Consider the following 19,891-nt stretch of genomic DNA (forward strand, 5'->3'; position numbering starts at 1 on the left):
CCCAGACACTGTAGTTTGAAAATAATTTTATTTGCCTGTTGATCTGGGCAATGGAGCTTCTTGGTTAAGATCAAGGATCAATTTGTTTTGTTTTAAGCTGCTATAGCCAAGAAGTGGATGTCTAAAACTTGGCTGGAGGAGGATGGGGAAATGAGTAATTCAATATTCAATCTTTCCATCAGCAAATAGAATGCAATGTCAATTTGTCCCTTTGGCTGGTATACATAATTGAATATAACACGAAAACCTGATTCTTTTGAATGTGGTAATCTAATCCAGGTATGTTAAAATTACATGCATACTCGCTTTTGAATTTGCCCTTCCTATTTCTTTAAAGTGATTGAGATTTGGGGATTGTATAGAGAATTAATAGTACATTCAGGTGTTTCCCTGGAAAATATTTTGATGTCCTTCACTCCCCATGCCTTTTTTCCACTTCCTGTTTGATCTACTATCTCTGAACCAATGGAATTATTCAACCCATAAGTTACTTTCTTTGTAAGGCTCATGCTATTCCATGATTGGCCACATGAAGTTACAATTATAAATTGAGATCTAGTGCATGCTTCCAACACTTGAATGCTTCTGGAACCTGAGCATGAGTACAGAGTTTTAAACCATATTGAAAATTCAAATGTAATGGCCTTTTTTATGGCAATTTAAATTTAAGCTTCCACTTGTAACAATTTTGATTCTGTGCATTTCAGTGAGTATGAGATGGGCAGAATCTTGGAGTGGAACTGCTTGATATTTTCTGACTTAAATTTCACTTTTCTGTGATGGTCAAGTAGTCAGGAATTTTGAACTATTACCGACCCTTTTCCTTGAGGTGGAGGGAAGGAAGGAGGCCTACAGTTCATTGGAACTGATTTGTGCTGTAGCCTTTGTATAGAAACAGATGTATAGTCCTATGATGAGCTATGTGACTTGCCCAACCATGGTTGAAGTGATTTAACCAGTTTATTTTCTTCCACAGTACTTTTTGCACAATGGCATCGATCAAGGTCCATAATATTGTTGTCTTCATGCAGTAAGTTCATTAAGATTTTAGTAACTAAATAGAATGAAGCATACTCTTTACCAGTACTGTTTATTTAAAAAATAAATTTAACACCTTAAATGTTAATTTAAGTGCATTATGCTATATTGTCTAAGTAAAATGAGCTCTGTCAATCAGATTCGGTTTCAGCTATAGAAATAGCTGGGAAAGCTCGAACCATAACAAACTATTTGGATCTGAGTTCCTGTTAATGCTTTTTTGTGTGTAAAGCTGTCTGCTCAATCACATTTTCCCCTGCCCTCTGCATCCCTTCCCCCAATCCTTAGCACTGCAAGTTATTTTCAGGCAATTTATTCCTGATTGTAACCACTTTAGAGAAAAAACCTTTGTCCTGTCTTTAACTCCGCTCAACACTTCCCCACCCTAATCCTATTTGCTTTGTCTAATCACCTCTATCTTGCATGCATTTTATCAAATCTGCTAAGGAGAATGGTTCCAGTTTACCTAGTGTAATGTTGTTGAGATTGCTTATCCTCTGTTTTCTGACTCTTGGTATTCTGAAACGTGGTGATTAGAATTGAATGTAATATTCTATACCAGTTTTGGTCTGGCTGATCTTTTTATAAATATTAATTTACCTTCTTTCTTGTACTCTATGCCTCTAAAACTGGGGGATTCTGATGCTTTGCTATTCACTGTCTTGTAATGGAGAAGAGGAGAGAGTGGGGTAGGTTGCTAACTGTTTTGGGAGATTATTGACTTCAGCTAAAATACAATAGTCTGAGCAATATGGAATGCTTTGGTTACCAATGTTTAACATTCCATACAAAAGGATACACTCCATGCCATACAGTGGAACTCCCGTGGCTGAAAATGTAGATGTTGGGGGAATACTAGGATTGAGCAATAAATGAACAAAACCAATCCAATGTATTGGAGTTTTCAGCAGTTCTGATGACCAGTCATTGACCTAGAAAGTTACATCTTTTATCTATGACCAGTCATGCTTGACCTAAGTTTCTCTACCATTTACTATTTTAGCTGATGTTGCCAGACAGACTTGTTTAGAAGCTTTGCTTCTAATTGGCTATGTGAATCCAAAACTATAATGAGGTATTCTAATTCAGTCAAGTGTGAAACCTTTGTATTGGCCATTAAAGTGAAATGTGCTTGATGTCTTAGATGATTGAAGTTTAGATTTTAAAGTGCTGTTAGGTCTGAAGCCAAATAAAGGCTAAAATGGTTTTTTCCTAAACTTGGAAATTCAAGCTATCTCTATCCACTTTTCTAAAACACTCTTCTCCACTATTCAAGGTTTCTATTTTTCTTCTTCAAAATAGTTACTGGATAATTGCTTGGCATTGAATTGCCCCAGCTAAGCTATACAAAGCCTTTTTGTGTTGGTTCTTCCTTCATCAGCCATAAAATCCTTTTGGATCATGGATGAGTCTAGTCTGGAGTAAGCATCGCTTTTGGCTTTGCATGGCAGGAAAAAACTGCTTTTCAAAATTTGAAAAGATTTTTTTTCTATATTTAGAAAAGGTTACCCTGAGTTTTAAAAAAAAATAAATCTTGGCTGTGTTCGCCATGATCCACTTGGCAAGGTTTATGTCCATGGTTCTGTCATTTAAAAAAAAATTATGTCGGAATCAAAACTACAAAGAACAATTTAAATGTGTTCCCTAGTCCACTTTGAATGTGGTCTTTTAATTTCAGTTTGTCAAAAATGATGCATTCAAAGTGGCAGCAATCCTTTGGGCAAAAGCACTAAACATTGCCCAGCAATTGGAAGGCTTAATTTGTTTTTACAGCACACCTTTATGGAAATTTGTTTAATCTAGGGTGGGACACTATTGTGGTCACTTCTGGGCAGCACTGCACTACTTCAGGAATTCAGCCAGCCACTTCATCAGGATGCATGCATTTCTAACACTTTGTATCAGCCATGCATTGAATTACTTCTATCCCTGTGCAGCAGTTTTTGGCAATCATAACTGTAAATTTTGATGGTCCAAGGAACACACTTGGCTTATTAGTAACATGCTTGCTATCTAACAATGTGGTTTTCTCATGTGGAAAAAATACTATTTGAGATGCTTCTCTCAGCAGAAAAATTGAGGTTATTTCCAAAAGGAGTTTCCATGGTGATCCTGGAACTATGGATCTGAGTTTCTTGCAAGGTTGGGGACATTGAGACAGGAGACAGAAGTGTGTGAATTCAAAGACCCTATCTCCACAATCTCTAGGGATGGATCACATACCTTGTGGTCTAAACAATTGTACTCATATGTTGGTTGGCCGCTAAGTAGTGTCTGCCTAGGAATAGTTTGCATGGGCAATTATTGCAGATGCAAAATTGTGTGTGGTCCTCTTAAAACATGTGTTTCTGGACTCTAAATGAGGTGAAAGAAGATCAAATTTGTTCACACTCCTACTTAGTCTCAGTGTCGCTGTGGCGATGGATGGTCTATGCCATATTTCTGTTTACAGATTTGGTTGCTTTCTCAGTATTTAGACTGCATGTGGCAATTTGGTCTCCTTTCGTGTTTAGAGCCCTTTATGAACCATTAGAGGTTCTTCTCCACTTCATGCACAATTTGTTCCTGGTGACACAAATATTCCTCTGGTTTAATGCCAGGTATTCAGTAAGCTCCCTTGACTCTGTTTTACAAGAGTTACCAAGTCTGTTATGGTCAGCACTGCTCCAGTGGCCTAAATCTTGGATGATTGAGAACTTCCTCTTGGCTTGCTACTGATAGTTGTATGTGTTCCCAACTCCTGTAATGTTTTCACAGTGAAAATCATGGTAGTAATGAGACCCTAGAAGAGAATGTTCAGGCTGTGCACAGGCACTAGAATCTCATCTCAACAGAATAATGGCCTGTAGCACACCAAGCAGATTTACATTCTTTCTCGCTTCATCCCACACCACATCAACAGGAGAACTTGGCCCTTGTCTCAGGGTCTACTGCAGGAGAAAACTCTGGAGAAGTATCATTGGGGCCCAACAAGGGCAAAGTGATGCAGAATGTATGGTGCATTATAGAAGAGAACCTATATTTGAAAACTAAGTTGGAGTATCTTAACAGCCAGGTGGTCCCCATAGGCAATCCTGCAACTAAATATTAACAATTCCTTTCCTCCCAAAGTTGCTGCTCAACCTACTGTGTTCATCCAGCTTGTTGCTCCAGATTCCAGCAGCTGTGGTCTCTTGTATCTACTTCATCAAATGTGTTCTATTATGATGAACCAGGCAGCAGATTTCAGCTTCATTTATCATACTTCACTTGAAGTGTCACTAGGGCATAGCTAATGTGCCTTATTAATGCAACAGAGTTCGTCAGTTGTTCAATGTTCGTCATCAGCCGGGTCATGCTGTCCGTGAACTCCCTGTCGGTTGCCTCCATACACTCCAGTATTTGTTGTTTTTTTTTAGTTTTAAGTCCTCCTGTGTGAGAGCCAACAGCTGTCCGTCGTTTAAGTTCTTCTAGTCTGTAACTGGACAAACGCGCACCAACTCTTTCTTGGCGAGATTCAACACCAAACATGTCGCTTGTTTTTGGTAGATTTGTCTTGCGCATGCACACTAGGAGGAGATTCGCCGAAATATCCGTTTCAATGTGGACAGATATTTTCAAAAACGCTCAGTGTGGATGCCTATTGTTTTTACCCGAAACCGGCGTTTTCAAAATTATCCGGTCTAGTGTAGACATAGCCTTAATCTATTGCGTTAATTAGTGAATTAAATGCATTGGATTTATTGTATTAACTCCCCAAGAATCCTGAATGACCTGTAGATCAATGTCCTGTGCAAGCTGAATTATCAGTTTACTGTATAACTGCTTTCCAGCTCTTAAGGTCTGTTATTGTGGTTTTTGTGCCTCAAAAACCCTGTGACTAGCCAGGCTGTCCCCCTTCATTTGGAGGTCCTTCAGAAATCTGGAGATAAGGGATTAGCACTTGACTTTAATGGAACTGCAGCAAACAGTTCAGGTGGACTAATGTTTTGACTGAAGCCAGGTGATTATGTAAGGAAAACAAAGTGGCAGAAATGTCATTCTCCACATGCCAATGAACTTGGTTGACTGGGTCAATAATAGTGACCCAGATTTCACTTCTGTCATGACCTCCAGGGTTTTGCCAGGTCATTGGAAATGGGCGTGATCCTGGATGGTGTGTCTCTTCCTACAAAATGCCTGGCTTGGCCAAATACCTTTTTGAGGTAAGGAATTTGGCCCAGTTGGACTTGATGGGTACTTGGAGCTCTTGCATGAAATGCAGAGCAAACTCTTCATTATGGTCAATCATCAACATCCTTGAGTTGTATATGTGGGCGTATGGGTTAGTATCATTGGCAAGAGACTAAATTTGGTAAGATGGTGTTGAGTATCACAGTTGGAAGCAGTATCCTTCAGGAGTCTTGAATGTCAAGTGCTCTCCTTGATTATGCAATTTCTGACCCCCCCCCCCCCCCACCCCCAAGCTTGTTGATCTGGAACCTAGCACTTGCACAACATTCAGCTAGCCTCCCTTGACATTGGCTCTCTGCCCCATCACAATGCATGCACCTCCCTATGGGTGTGTATTCCATTAACTGGATTGTTGAAATTGCAATCCATATGTTGTGGTGCTGACTACTTCTATCCTCCATTGTATGTGTTACAATTGTACTTCCATAGTGTGCATCTTGAATCTAAAGGCATGCAGGGGCTACTACAAGTAAATACAGCTGCTTGAAATTCAATGTAAATAGCATAAGTTTTATTGGCCATACCGACAGTCTTTATCAATGCATGTATCTATGATCTGCAGTTTGATTCATTATGTGCAGGGATGTCACACAATTATTTAGACTAAAATTTGGAGATAATGAACTTCTAGACAAATGTTTTGTTCATCTACTTTACCATTGCGCTGATCATTTTTTGCACTTGTTTGATGTGAACAATGTAGACGATTGTTGATCCTTGAAATTGGACGGTTTAAAATGTATAAAGCAAAAGCCAAAATTGGGCACTGTGCCAGATTCTGGCTTTTGCTTTACTGTAAGGTTATTAATGTCGGTCAGTTCTTGAAGAGCAAGGCTTAATATGTGTAGATAACAAGTACAGCTAGCTCCATATATAGCACAGTGTACAATGAACTTTAATGTATTTTCTTCATTAGTGTTGGAGCAATACTGTAAAGCTTGTGTTTGAAAGTGAATTTTGATGTAGGGAAGTTGAAAACACTTGCAAAGCTGGAAATGGCCCAGTTAGGACTTTGGCCTGGTAGTCCATCCTGTTGTTTCTCTCTAACGTGTCCAATTTTGCATGTTCTTCTATACGGGTGGAGTGTTGTATTTGAAATATTAAACCAAAACCTTGTCTGATCACTTGGCTGAACAGCATATCACAGTCTTAAAGAGTAGGGCCATTACATTGATCAGGTTGCTAGAAATGTAATCCCTCAAGCAATGTTACATTATCTGAAGGTTGCACAATAGGATCTTGTGGTTTGCATTCTCTGAAGTGCATTTTAAATATCCCAAAAATGCTTGATTGTCAGTCGCTAGGATTGTGAAAAGAACTCTATAAATGTCTTTCACACTAATGCTGTTTGAAGCCATGCACTTCTGTAAATATAAAATGAGTGTCTATGGACTTGTAAGTATTTGCCTTCTTCCCAAGGTAAGTATGTAGGACCTCCAGAAAATTGGGCTGGTGAATTAATGAGGAAATGAAAAGACAGATGTACAGAGTCATTTTCTTGTTTCAGTTTTCATATACGGCATTGTAAATATCCCTTAGATGACAGGTGTACTAATTTTAAATAATATTGGTGCTTTAAGGATTAATAGCTCAGCTTTGTCACATGTACATTAAACATACAATGAAATGCATTGTTTGTGCTAAATCAGTAAGGATTGTGCTAGGCAGACCACAAGTGTTGCCCTGCTTCTGGCACCAGCATAGCATGCCACCACTCACTGTCCCTAACAGTATGTCTTTGGAATGTTGAAGGAAATTAGAAAACCTGGTGGTAACCCATATGGTTATGTGGAGAATGTACAAATTCCTTACAGGCAGTGGAGGGATTTGAAGCCCCATTTGGTGGCTGCTGGTGTTGTAAAGTAATGTGCTAACTCATGCTACTATGCCATCTTAAAATCAATTTAAATTAAAATACATTTTTAAAGTTCCTCCAAGAGGTGAAGTATTAGAAATTCATGGGCCTAAAGTGACAAGTCACTGGGACATGATGGACTGCACTAAGGGTTTTAAAGGAATTTTATTCAAAGCCTTGTTAAGCGGTGCCTCAGAAAGGCAGCTTCCATTGTTGAGTATCTCCACCAACCAGGACATGTCCTCTTCTCATTGCTACCATCAGGAAGAAGGCGCAGAAGCCTGAAAGCATTCAACAATTCAGGAACAACTTCTTCCCCTCTGCCATCTGATTTTTGAATGGACGTTGAACTCATGAACACTACTTCACTAGTTTATTTTTATATCCTTTTCTACACTAATTTAATTTAACCATAAGACATAAGAGTAGAATTAGGCCATTTGGCCCATCGAGTCTGCTCTGCCATTTAATCATAGCTGATCCTTTTTCTTTCCTCTTTTCCCTCCACCACCACCCCCCCCCCCCCCCCCCCCCAGCCTCAGCCCCACTCTCTGGCCGCCTTCCAATAACCTTTGGTGCCATGTACAATCAAGAACCTATCAAGCTCTGCCTTAAATACACCCAATGACCTGGCCTCCATACCTGCCTGTGATAAATTCCATGAATTCAACAACCTTTGGCCAAAGAAATTTTCTCTGCATCTGTTTTAAATGTACACCCCTCTATCCTGAGGTTGTGCCCTCTTGTCCTAGATTCCCCCACCATGGGAAACAGCCTTTTGCACATCTACCATGTCTAGGCTGTTCAAGATTCAAAAGGTTTCAATGAAATTCCTCCCCTCTTTCTCCCCCCCCCCCCAACATCCTACTAAATTCCAGCAAGTACAGACCCAGAGCTAGTATGATGATCCTTTCATTTCCAGAATCATTGTTGTGAACCTTCTCTGAACTCTGTCTATATCGGCTATGTGGTGGGGAAAAAAGCACAGCAGTGCCTCTTGTGTCAGACAGTTGAAGTTTGGTATGAGCCCCCAAATCCCAAGAACTTTCTACAGGGGCACAATTGAGAGCATGCTGACTGGCTGCATCACTATGTGGTATGGGAACTGTACTTCCCTCAAAAGTAGGACTCTGCAGAGAGTGGTGCGGACAACCCAGCGCATCTGTAGATGTGAACTTCCCACTATTCAGGACATTTACAAAGACAGTTGTGTAAAAAGGGCCCAAAGGATCATTGGGGACCTGAGTCACCCCAACCACAAACTGTTCCAGCTGCTACCATCCGGGAAACGGTACCGCAGCATAAAAGCCAGGACCGACAGGCTCCAGGACAGCTTCTTCCTCCAGGCCATCAGACTGATTAATTCATTCTGATACAATTGTTTATTTCTGTGCTATATTGAGTTTCCTGTTGTACATACTATTTATTGCAAATTACTATAAATTGTATATGTAGATAGAGATGTAAAGATACTTTAATCATGTATATGAAGGATGCAAGTAATGAAGTCAATTCAATTCCAATGCCAGCACATCCTTTCTCGGATAAAGAGCCCAGGAATGTTCACAATACTCAAGATGAGGCCTTAAAGCCTCAGCATCACATCCCTGCTCTTGTATTCATATCCCTTCCTCACCACCGACTCTACCTTCACGTTAACCTTTAGTGTTCTGCGCAAGGACTCCCAAGTCCCATTGCATCTCAGATTTTTAGATTTTTCTCCCCATTTAGAAAATAATCTGCACATTCTTTTCTACTAGAAAAGTGCATGTCCATCCATTTTCCAACATTGTATTTCATTTGCCGCTTTCTTGCCCATTCTCTTGATCCGTCCAAGTCCATCTGTAGCTTATCTGTTTGCTCAACACTACCTGCCCCTCTTTGTATTTGTAATCTTGGAAAGGAAGCTATCTGTTCCATCTAAATCACTGATATACAGCGTAACAAGCAGTCCCAATACCGACCCCTGCGGAACACCACTAGTCACTGGCAGCTAACCAGAAAAGGATCCTTTTATTCCCACTTGCTGCCTTCTACCAATCAGCCAATGTTCTCACCGTGTTAGTAACTTTCCTGTAATACCATGGGCTCTTAACTTGGTAAGCAGCCTCATGTGTGGCACCTTGTCAAAGGCCTTCTGAACGTCCAAATATACAATATCCACTGCATCCCCTTTATCTATCCTACTTGTAATCCCCTCAAAGAATTCCAACAGGTTTGTTGGGCAGGATTTTTCCCTTGAAGCAATGCTGACTTTGTCTTATCTTGTCCTATGTCACCAAGTACTCCATCACTTTGTCCTTGACAATTGATCCTAATGTCTTCCCAACCACTGAGGTCAAGCTAACTGGTCTATAATTTCCTTTCTACTTCCTTCCTCCTCTCTTCAAGTGGAGTGGTATTTGCAATTTTCCAGTCTTCTGGCACCATGCCAGAGTCCAATGATTTTTGAAAGATCATTTCTAATTCTGCCACAATCTCTAATGCTACCCTTTTCAGAACTCCAGGGTGCAGTTCATCTGGTCCGGGTGACTTAATTACTTTTAGGTCTTTCAGCTCTTTGAGCACCTTCTCTCTTGTAACAGTAACTGCATCCACTTCTCTTCCTTCACACACTACAACATCTGGCACATTGCTAGTGTCTTCCACAGTGAAGACTGATGCAAAAATACTCATTTACTTCATCAGCCATCTCCTTGTCCCCTGTTATATTTCTCCTGCCTCATTTTCTAGTGGTCCTGTATCCACTCATCTTTTTTACATACTTGAAAAAGCTTTTACTATCTACTTTGATAGTGTTTGCTAGCTTGCTTTCATATTTCATCTTCTCCCTTCTAATGATTTTTTTAGTTGCTCTCTGTAGATTTTTAAAAAGTTACCAATCCTCTATCTTCCCACTAATTTTTGCTTTGTATGCCTGTTTGTTTTTACAATAGCTTTGACTTGTCAGCCATGTTTGTACTATTTTACCATTTAAGTATTTCTTCATTTTTGGAATACACATGCCCTGCACCCTCCCTGCCCCCCCCCCCCCCCCCCCAGAAATGCAAGCCATTGCTGCTCTGCTGACATCCCTGCCATCATCTCCTTCCAATTTACTTTGGCCAACTCCTCTCTCATACCTCTGTATTTTCCCTTACTCCAATGAAATACTGTTACATCAGACTTTACTTTCTCCACATCAACTTTCATGTTGAACTCAATTATATTGTGATCTCTGGTTCCTAAGGGTTCTTTTACCTTAAGCTCCCTAATCGCTTCTGGTTCATTACATAATGGTGCTTGGAAGTAGGTACAGAGGAGATGTCTGGGGTAAGTTTTTTTTAATGCAGAGAGTGGTGAGTGTGTGGAATGGGCTGCTGGTGGCAGTGGTGGAGGCAGAAATGATAGGATCTTTTAAGAGGTTCCTGGATAGGTACACAGAGCTTAGAAAAAGAGGGCTGTTGTTAAGTCTAGGTAGATCTAAGGTAAGGACATGTTCGGCACAGCTTTGTGGGCCAAAGGGCCTGTATTGTGTTGAGGTTTTCTGTGTTTCTGTTTCTAACACCCAATCCAGTATAGTTTCTAACACCCAATCCAACCCAACGCCTACTACGACAAACTGCTCTAAAAAGCCATCTCTTAGCCATTCAACAGACTCACACTCTTGAGATCCAGTACCAACCTGATTTTCCCAATCAACCTGCATGTTAAAATCTCCATGACATAACATAGCCCTTTTGACAAGCCTTTTCTATTTCCTGTTGTAATCTGTGGTCCACCTCCCAGCCACTGTTGGGAGGCCTGTATAAAACTGCCATTAGTGTACTTTTACCCTTGCAGTTCCTTAACTCAACCCATAAGGACTCAACATCTTCCAATCCTATGTCACATCTTTCTATTGATTTGATGCCATTCTTTACCAATAGAGCCACACCATCCCCTCTGCCTTGTAACTTTGGACATTCAGCTCCCAACTACAACCATCCTTCAGCCACAATTTAGCGATGGCCACAACATCATACCTGGCAGCCTGACCCAAGGCTTGTGTACCTTTTGGGTCTTTCTGCTTTTTGAGCACCTTCTCCCCTGTAATAGTAACTGCACTCCGTTCTCTTCCCTCACACCCTTCAACATCTAGCACACTGTTAGTGTCTTCCACAGGGAAGTCTGATGCAAAATACTCATTTAGTTTGTCTATCCATCTCCTTGCCCCTCATTTTCTAGCAGTCCTATAGCCACTCTTGTCTCTTTTTTTAAACATACTTGGAAAAAGCTTTTACTATCCACTTTGATATTATTTGCTAGCTTGCTTTCATATGTTACATTTTCCCTCATAATGATTCTTTTAATTGCTCTCTGTAGGTTTTTAAAAGCTTCCTAATCCCCTCTAGGCACTAATTTTTGCATTGTATGCCCTTTTGCTTTTACATTAGCTTTGACTTCCCTTTGTCAGCCATGGTTGTACTATGTTGCCATTTGAATATTTCTTTGTTTTTGGAATACATCTATCCAGCACCTTCCTCATTTTTCCAGATGCTCAAGCCATTGCTGCTCTACTGACATCCCTACCAGCATCTCCTGCCAATTTACTTTAGCCAACTCCTCTATCATCCCACTGCAACTTCCTTTACCCCACTGAAATACTGCTACGTGAGACTTTATTTTCTTCCTATCAAATTTCAGGTTAAACTCTTATCATATTGTGATCACTGTCTCCTAAGGGTCCTTTTACCTTAAGCTCCCTAATCGTCTCCAATTTATTACGTAACACCCAATCCAGTATAGCTGATCCCCAGTAGGCTCAATGACAAATTGCTCTTCAAAAGCTATCTTGTAGGCACTCATCAAACCCACTCTCTTGAGATCCATTTCCAACCTGATTTTCCCATTTGACCTGCATGTTGAAATCTTCCATGACATAACATAGCCCTTTTGACATGCCTCTTCTATTTCCTGTTGTAATCTGTGGTCCACATCCCAGCTACTGTTGGGAGGCCTGTATAAAACTGCCATTAATGTACTTTTACCTGTGCAGTTTCTTAACTCAACCCACAAGGATTCAACATCTTCCAATCCTATGTCACATCTTTCTACTGATTTGATACTACTCTTTACCAGCAAAGCCACACCATCCCTTCTGCCTACCTTCCTATCCCTCCAATACAGCATGTAACCTTGGGCATTCAGCTCCTAACTACAACCATTCTTCAGCCATGGTTCAGTGATGGCCACATCATACCTGACAATATGTAATAGTGCAAAAAGATCATCCACCTTTTTTCTTATACTCCGTGCATTGAGATATAACACTTTGAGTACTGTATTGACTACCCTTTTTGATTCTGCATCATTAATGCACTGATACTCACCCTGCCGGCTGCAATTTTGTCCTATCATCTGCCTACCCTTCCTCAGTCTGACTGCATGCCATCTTTGCTTTTTCTGTTTTTTAAACCATCCGTCCTATCCTGAGTCCCTTCATCTGGTTCCCACCCCACAGCTCTAACAAATCTGCCACGAGAATATTGGTCCCCGTTGGGTTCAGGTGCAACCCGTCACTTTTGAAAAGGTCATACCTCCCCAAGAAAAGATCCCAATGATCCAAGAACTATTTAATACACGTGCTTACTGTAATTCAGTAATTCAGTTTTCTTTTTCTCTCATGTATTGTTTTCACAAAGTTAAATTTCATGACACATACCTGTGATATTAAACCTGATTCTGATACTAGGAGAGTACCATAAGATTTGGAACATGTATAGTGTGGCTCCTCCTTCAAAAGAAGGCAGAAGAGGTGAACTCTACATCTCTTGTTGGCAAGGTGCTGCAGTTCAACCCTAACCCCAATTAACAATGTTAAGAAAACTCGAACTTTTTTTTTTAAAAAAAAGAAATCAATTAAATGGCAAGATTGTTATTGTGACAGAAATGCTTCAGATTTTCTATGCATGACACAAAACTTGAAAGTGACACTATAGTGTTGATGGTGTATTTGACTCATAAAATAAACTGCAAATATAATGAGTGGCTGGGGTAAAAGTACAATAACAGAAGAGATGTTTTTCTCATTATGTTACTGATGTGACATAATTAAGACCTTAAGATAGCGAAGCAGTATTAGGCCATTTGGCCCATCAAATCTTGCTTCATATTGATGAAGGTAGAGCAGTGGATGTAGTGTATATGGATTTCAGCAAGGCATTTGACAAGGTACCCTATGCAAGGCTTTTTGAGAAAGTAAGGAGGCATGGGATCCAAGGGAACGTTGCTTTGTGGATCCAGAACTGGCTTGCCTACTGAAGGCAAAGAGTGGTTGTAGATGTATCATATTCTTCATGGAAGCTGGTGACCAGTGGTGTGCCTCAGGGATCTGTTCTGGGACCTTTACTCTTTGTGATTTTTTTTTTAATGAACAACTTGGATGAAGAAGTGAAGGGATGGGTTGGTAAGTTTAGTGATGACACAAAGGTTGGGGGTGTTGTGGATAGTGTGGAGGGCTGTAAGAGGTTACAGCGGGACTTTGATAGGATGCAAAACTGGGCTGAGAAGTGGTAGATGGAGTTCAACCCAGATAAGTGTGAGGTGGTTCATTTTGGTAGGTCAAATATGATGGCAGAATATAGCCTTAATGGCAAGACTCTTGGCAGTGTGGAGGATCAGAGGGATCTTGGGGTCAGAGTCATAGGACACTCAAAGCTGCTGCGCAGGTTGGCTCTGTGGTTAAGAAAGCGTACGGTGTCTTGGCCTTCATCAATCGTGGAATTGAATTTAGGAGCCAAGAGGTAATGTTGCAGCTATATAGGACCCTGGTCAGACCCCACTTAGAGTACTGTGTTCAGTTCTGGTTGCCTCACTACAGGAAGGATGTGGAAACCATAGAAAGGGTGCAGAGGAGATTTACAAGGATGTTGCCTGGATTGGGGAGCGTGCCTTATGAAAACAGGTTGAGTGAACTCTGCCTTTTCTCCTTGGAGCAATGGAGGATTAGAGGTGTATAAGATGATGCGAGGCATTGATCGTGTGGATAGTCAGAGGCTTTTTCCCAGGGCTGAAATGATTGCCACAAGAGGGCACAGGTTTAAGGTGCTGGGGAGTAGGTACAGGGGAGATGACAGCAAGTTTTTTTACTCAGAGTGGTGAGTGCGTGGAATGGGCTGCTGGCAACAGTGGTGGAGGTGGATGAGATGGGGTCTTTTAAGAGACTTTTGGATAGGTACATGGAGCTTAGTGAAATAGAGGGCTTTGGGTACCCTAGTAATTTCCAAGGTATGGACATGTTCAGCACAACTTTGTGGGCCAAAGGGCCTGTATTGTGCTGTAGGTTTTCTGTGCTTGTTTCTAAATCTATTCTGCCATTTCATTGTGGCTGATCCAGTTTACCTCTCGGTTGCAATCTCCTGCCTTCTTCCTGTATCCCTTTATGCCCTGACTAATCAAGAATCTATCAACCACTGCCTTAAATATACCCAATGACTTGGCCTCCACAGCCACCTGTGGCAATGACTTCTATAGATTTACCACTCTCTGGTTAAAGAAATTCCCCATCAGTTCTAAAGAGATGTCCCTCTATTCTGAGACTATGTCCTCCAGTCTTCCTCCCCCATCATAGGAAATGTCCTGCCTACATCCACTCCATTGAGGCCTTTCCACATTTGATAGGTTTCAATGAGGTCACCCCTCATTGAATTCTTGTGAATTCCAGTGAGTACAGTCCCAGAGCCATCAACCATTAGGGGATCCTGCACCAAGATGCCCAAGTCCTTTTGCACCTCAGATTTTTGAATTTTCTCTCTATTTCGAAAATGTTCTACACTTTTATTCCTTTTACCAAATGGCATGACAATACATTTCCTGACTCTGTATTCCATCTACCACTTCTTTGCCCATTCTCTTAATCTGTCTTGAGTCCTTCTGTAGCCTCCTAGCTTCCTCTAAACTACCTACCTTCGTATCATCTATAAACTTGGTCGCGAAGCCATTAATTCCATCACCCAAGTCATTGACGTGCAATGTAAAAAGAATTTGTCCCAATATGTGCTGCTGTTGAACACCACTTGTCACTACAGTCAATCAGGCAAACTCCCTTCATTTCCACTCTTTGCATCCTGCCAGACTGAAAGTTATTTCCTGTTTTTATTTTTCATTTGGGGAAGATATTATTAAATCTGGTGAACATGGTTTTTGAGATATAAATCATGTTTGTCAAATGTGTTCATTCTTTAAGAATGTGATAAGGTTGATAGGAAGGTGTAGATGTAGTGTATTTGAATTCCTTAACTGCTTTTGACAAGGTGACGTGAGGCTGGTGCATTAGGAACTGAATGTAGCAATGGAAACTGGCTTTTATGGAAAGCAGTTGGAATAAATGGCTCCTTTTCAGGCTAGAGGGATGCAATTAATGGAATGCCCCAGTGACCAAGTCTAAGTTTACTATTAACATTAATAACCTGGAGGAGGGAATAAAATGTTGAGACATCTGTAGGAGAGCATGTGATGAGGGCATAATGATTCTGCCGAGAGATCTGGATCAAAATCACTGACTCCATGAAATTTGTGTGCTTTAGCAGTACAGTACATTGCTAAATTACATCAAGATATTAAAAAAATAAGTAGTGCAAAAAAGAACAAAATAGTGAAGTGCTGTTCATGGACCATTCAAAAAATCTGATGCCAGAGGGGAAGAAGCTGTTCCTATAATGTTGAGTGTGTCTTCAGGCTCCTGTACTTCATTGATGGTAGTAATGAGAAGAGGGCATGTCCTGGATGGTGAAGGTGCTTAATGATGTCTTCTTGAGACATTGCCTTTTGAGGCTTTTGCCTTGATGCTGAGGAGGCTGAGTTCCATGTTGGAGCTGGTGGAGTTTACAGCCCTCTACAGCATTTTTCTATCCTGTGCATTGTTACCTGTGTACCTGGAGTGAGTTACATCCTTGAGTGCACCTGTATTGATTGTCAGTGAGATTTACTTTCAATCCGCATACAGATGGTGATTGGGTGAATGCCAGACTACTGGAGTTTGATGTAGGAAAGTGTGAGATCATTGAGCAGATCATCCAAATGAAGTTAGATGGCAAATGAATGCAACTTCGGATCAAGATGTTCTAGGACTTGCCTGCTTCTAGTGATTCATACACGACAAGTTCAGGAAGCAAATGGCATGTTGACCTTTATTGCCAAAGGGTTGGAATTTAAGAATGGGAAGGTTTTGTTCCAATTATACAGGGTGTTGGTGTGATCACACCTGGAGTTTTGTGTACAGTTTTTCTCCCTCACCTACAAAAGTAATAGTAGCATTGAGATGGTCCAAAGGAGAATGATAAGGTTAATTCCTGGGATGAGAGTTCTCATTGTCCAGTTTGGGTCTGTATTCCTTGGGGTTTAAAAGAACCTTGTTCAAACAGAAGATCCTAAGGGGTGTTTGACAAGGTTGATATTAGGACACTCCCAATAGTGGTAGAGTTAGGAGGCTTGGCTACAGAATGAGGCATTGAGACATGCCAGAGGGCAGTGACTATCTGGAATGTCCTTTCCTTGGGTAGTGGAAGCAGATTATTGGGTATATTTAAGATGACAAACATTTCAGGACTGGGCATCTTGCACAGAAAAATATGAGCTGGTCAATTATGCAGAAGCTAGCATGATCAACTATGAGCATACTGAAGGGTGAGACAGGCCTCATTGGTCTGGTGGCTATTCCTGGTTGTTGGTGTTGGTTTTTTTTGGGTGGGGGGGTTGAGGAATCTCTTGTGCCACTGGTCTTTGGATATGTATAGAATATTTTGCTATATTGCCAGTAATACTACTTGTAACAATGTAAACTGTTCTTAATGTTCAGACAAGGACATTCATGCCATATTATCTTTTTTCTTTCTCAGGACCACAGTGAAAAGCTCTTACTTGGGACATCCATCACAGAACTCTTTGGAAGCATACCGCTATTTGGATTGTGGCTCCAATTCTACAGCATACAGGAGACCTGCTCTAAATCACTGATTTCTAACAGATTTTTCTCCATCTAAGCTCTTATCCATCCCCCAAATAATATTGATGTAATCTGTATTCATTAAACACTAGACTGCTCTCATTGGAATATTTGAAAGGCCTATTTCTGCATCATTTGTTACAGTGCCCATTATTACTTATTTAATTATGTGGTATTTTTATCAAATAATGCCCAAGAGTATAGATTTTAACCTGGTGACTACTACACCTTGATCCTCCTGAAGAAAGCTTGTCTTTTTTAAGCAATCCACCCATTGAGTGTCCACTGTCCCATACAGTGGATTGTTGCACTTGTAGCATAGTCAAGCACTGGAAATTAAAAATCCCAGAGCCAGTATGTGATTCTGGCTGCTTTCTCAACCCTTATGCACAGCACACTAGCTCCGCTTGCATGTGCACTTTAGCCCAATCTTGATCACTTTCTCTGATCCCTTTTGTATCCTGAATGTGATTCTTGTCCTTTACTCTGGTCCTGATATTTTTTGGTTTTTCCCCTTTTTCCTTCTATACACTTTAAATGCATTTAGCCACTGAAATGCAGCCTATCTTATTTAAAAACTTGGTCTAAGTTCACACTTAAAATCTTGTATCCAAGTTATTACCATTAGTTCTTTACACATCTGCAAATTTTCAAGTAATCACATTTCAATTAAACGTAACCAGAGTTTTAAAAAAATTGAAAACTCTGTTTAAAACACAACCAAGTAGCAGTTGACAATACCATAAGAAGAAACTAGTCCTCTTCACCTGCATATAAGTTGTATTGTACTGAGTTTACAACTGCTCTGGTAGCAATACATTCTAATATGCTTGTTCCATCACTAAAAATACTAAATTTGATGGTGATCTAGCCTGATGCAATCTTGATAATTTCACTTCAATCCCTTTAATTGGAGTGGAGATCATTTGGTTGCATCTGTCTTATTTTAGGACAGGTTCAGTTGCACCAGTGTCTAATAACTGTTCACAGCTGGGTGTTTAAATGGCTATGTACCTTCGGTGCAGAAAGTAAATCCCTAACTACTGAAGCTCAAAGTGGCAATGGAAGATAACAAATCTTCAATCTAACTTCATAGGCTGCCTCTGTTATATTTTGTGACAATGTCACTGCCTGCCTTGCCAATTGCACAAGATCAGAAAGGGAACTTGAAAGTCTGGTTTCCAGTGGAGCAGTCTAGACAAAGGAGGAAGACTGAATCTTATTGTGATTTAACATGAGAGATATTCTTGAAAATGCATTTTATTGTGGTGTTATTTATTCCCAGATGTGTTTGTATTATAACCTCTAAAGTACACTTGGAGGTGTTGGGATAGGAAGGAGACACCAACAAATTGTAATGTTCTTTTGACTTCAGCTTGTGACTCAGATGGGTAGTGCTCTATTTTAATGACTAAAACTATTGGTTGTTGACAGAAAATGTTTTGGCATGCCCAAATATGTCCAATTAAGTGAGATCCAGTTCTGTACATGATGTAGCACAATCATTGTTGCAAATATGATGGGACCATAAATTTTTGTATTGGTTAACTGGTGCAGAAAAAGGAGAAAGCAATAAAATTTGGCCTAGTTTACTGGCAGGTTCTGCTGGGTTTACTGAATTTGTACCTTCTCAGTTAGCCACTGATCTTACTTAACTGACAGATTGACTTTGCGGATAATTATCATGCCTTTTCAAACCAATCTTGCAACAAAATTATTTGCTCCTGGAACTAGCGTTTGCACTTGTCCACCAGGTCCAGCATTCTACCAGTGAAGAGTTGATGGGATAACAGTTTTTAATTTGTCTCAAAATTTGAAAAGCTTGTTTCTGTGGTCAGTGAGTCAGCATTCCCCCCCCCCCCAAAAAAAAATATGCATTGGTTGCAATTCGAGTTAAATAGACGCATGTGAACTTTCAACAAAATTGTTTGTGATCCTTGGTTTATCCAGTTCTCGCCCCCTCCCCCACCCCACACTCCTGGAAGGATAGCTTTCTGTGACAAATTCAGCCCATCCGATCATGGATTTTGTTACAATAACTTTTTAAATTCTGCTTACAAAACTAGATTTTGTATTTAATCATGTTTCATAACGGGATTGTTTCCTTTTCAAAGGGAAAGGACAGGAGGCCTGACCAGGCTGGAATGTCTTTAGCACTGAGCTTTGTTTAAATGTAATGCTGTCAGGTACAAGCACTTTTTTCAAATAAATATTCATTAAGGGACTAGTGTGTTGACTTCTATAATTTTCAGTGATGTGAAGTACTGCTTTTGGCTTTTTAAATGTCTTGCTATTGCACTCTAGTGACAAATAGGCAATTGGTCTATGCTGTGACTATGTAAAGTTTCTAATGAGCTATTAAAGTAATCAACTGAAAATCTTGCGCAAAGATTCATTCATAGCTGAGCTGCTTATAGCTGCTGTATTATTTTTATGGCACTTGTTCTCACCTTGTGTGCTAACACTCAATTTTCCATCTCTGGTTTACGTTTACTGCTGACATTCTATAGAGTACTGCTCAAAAGTCTTGGGCACGTGTATAATAGCTAAGACATTTGCTGCCACAAAAAACACAATTTTCATGACGTGAGTGATTGAATCAGATTTTATATCATATGTCGTGAAATTTGTTAACTTTACAGCAGCAGTATTATGAAATGCATGATAAATATAGAAGGGGAGAAACTGAATTACTGGAAGTATATTTGTATTAAATAGTTAAGTTAAAACAAAAAAACAAGAAAAAATGTAGTGAGGTAGTGTTCCTGGGTTCAATGTCAGTTTAGAAATCAGCTGGCAGAGGGGAAGAAGCTGTCCTGAAT

At 40.2% G+C, this 19,891-nt stretch overlaps 1 protein-coding gene across 1 annotated transcript in view; it reads left to right on the plus strand.

Annotated features, from left to right (window-relative positions):
- tmem106c (transmembrane protein 106C) overlaps nucleotides 1–19,293 on the plus strand; it is a 57,224-nt gene extending 37,931 nt beyond the window's left edge. The window contains exons 6-7 of the mRNA XM_073071094.1: nucleotides 977–1,030; nucleotides 16,963–19,293. Coding sequence (XP_072927195.1) covers nucleotides 977–1,030; nucleotides 16,963–17,080 — 172 coding nt within the window. The 3' untranslated portion in view covers nucleotides 17,081–19,293. The remainder of the gene's footprint in view (nucleotides 1–976; nucleotides 1,031–16,962) is intronic.
- Nucleotides 19,294–19,891: the final 598 nt, after the last annotated feature.

The sequence above is a fragment of the Hemitrygon akajei genome, chromosome 18, assembly GCF_048418815.1.
Source record: "Hemitrygon akajei chromosome 18, sHemAka1.3, whole genome shotgun sequence".
NCBI lineage: Eukaryota > Metazoa > Chordata > Chondrichthyes > Myliobatiformes > Dasyatidae > Hemitrygon > Hemitrygon akajei.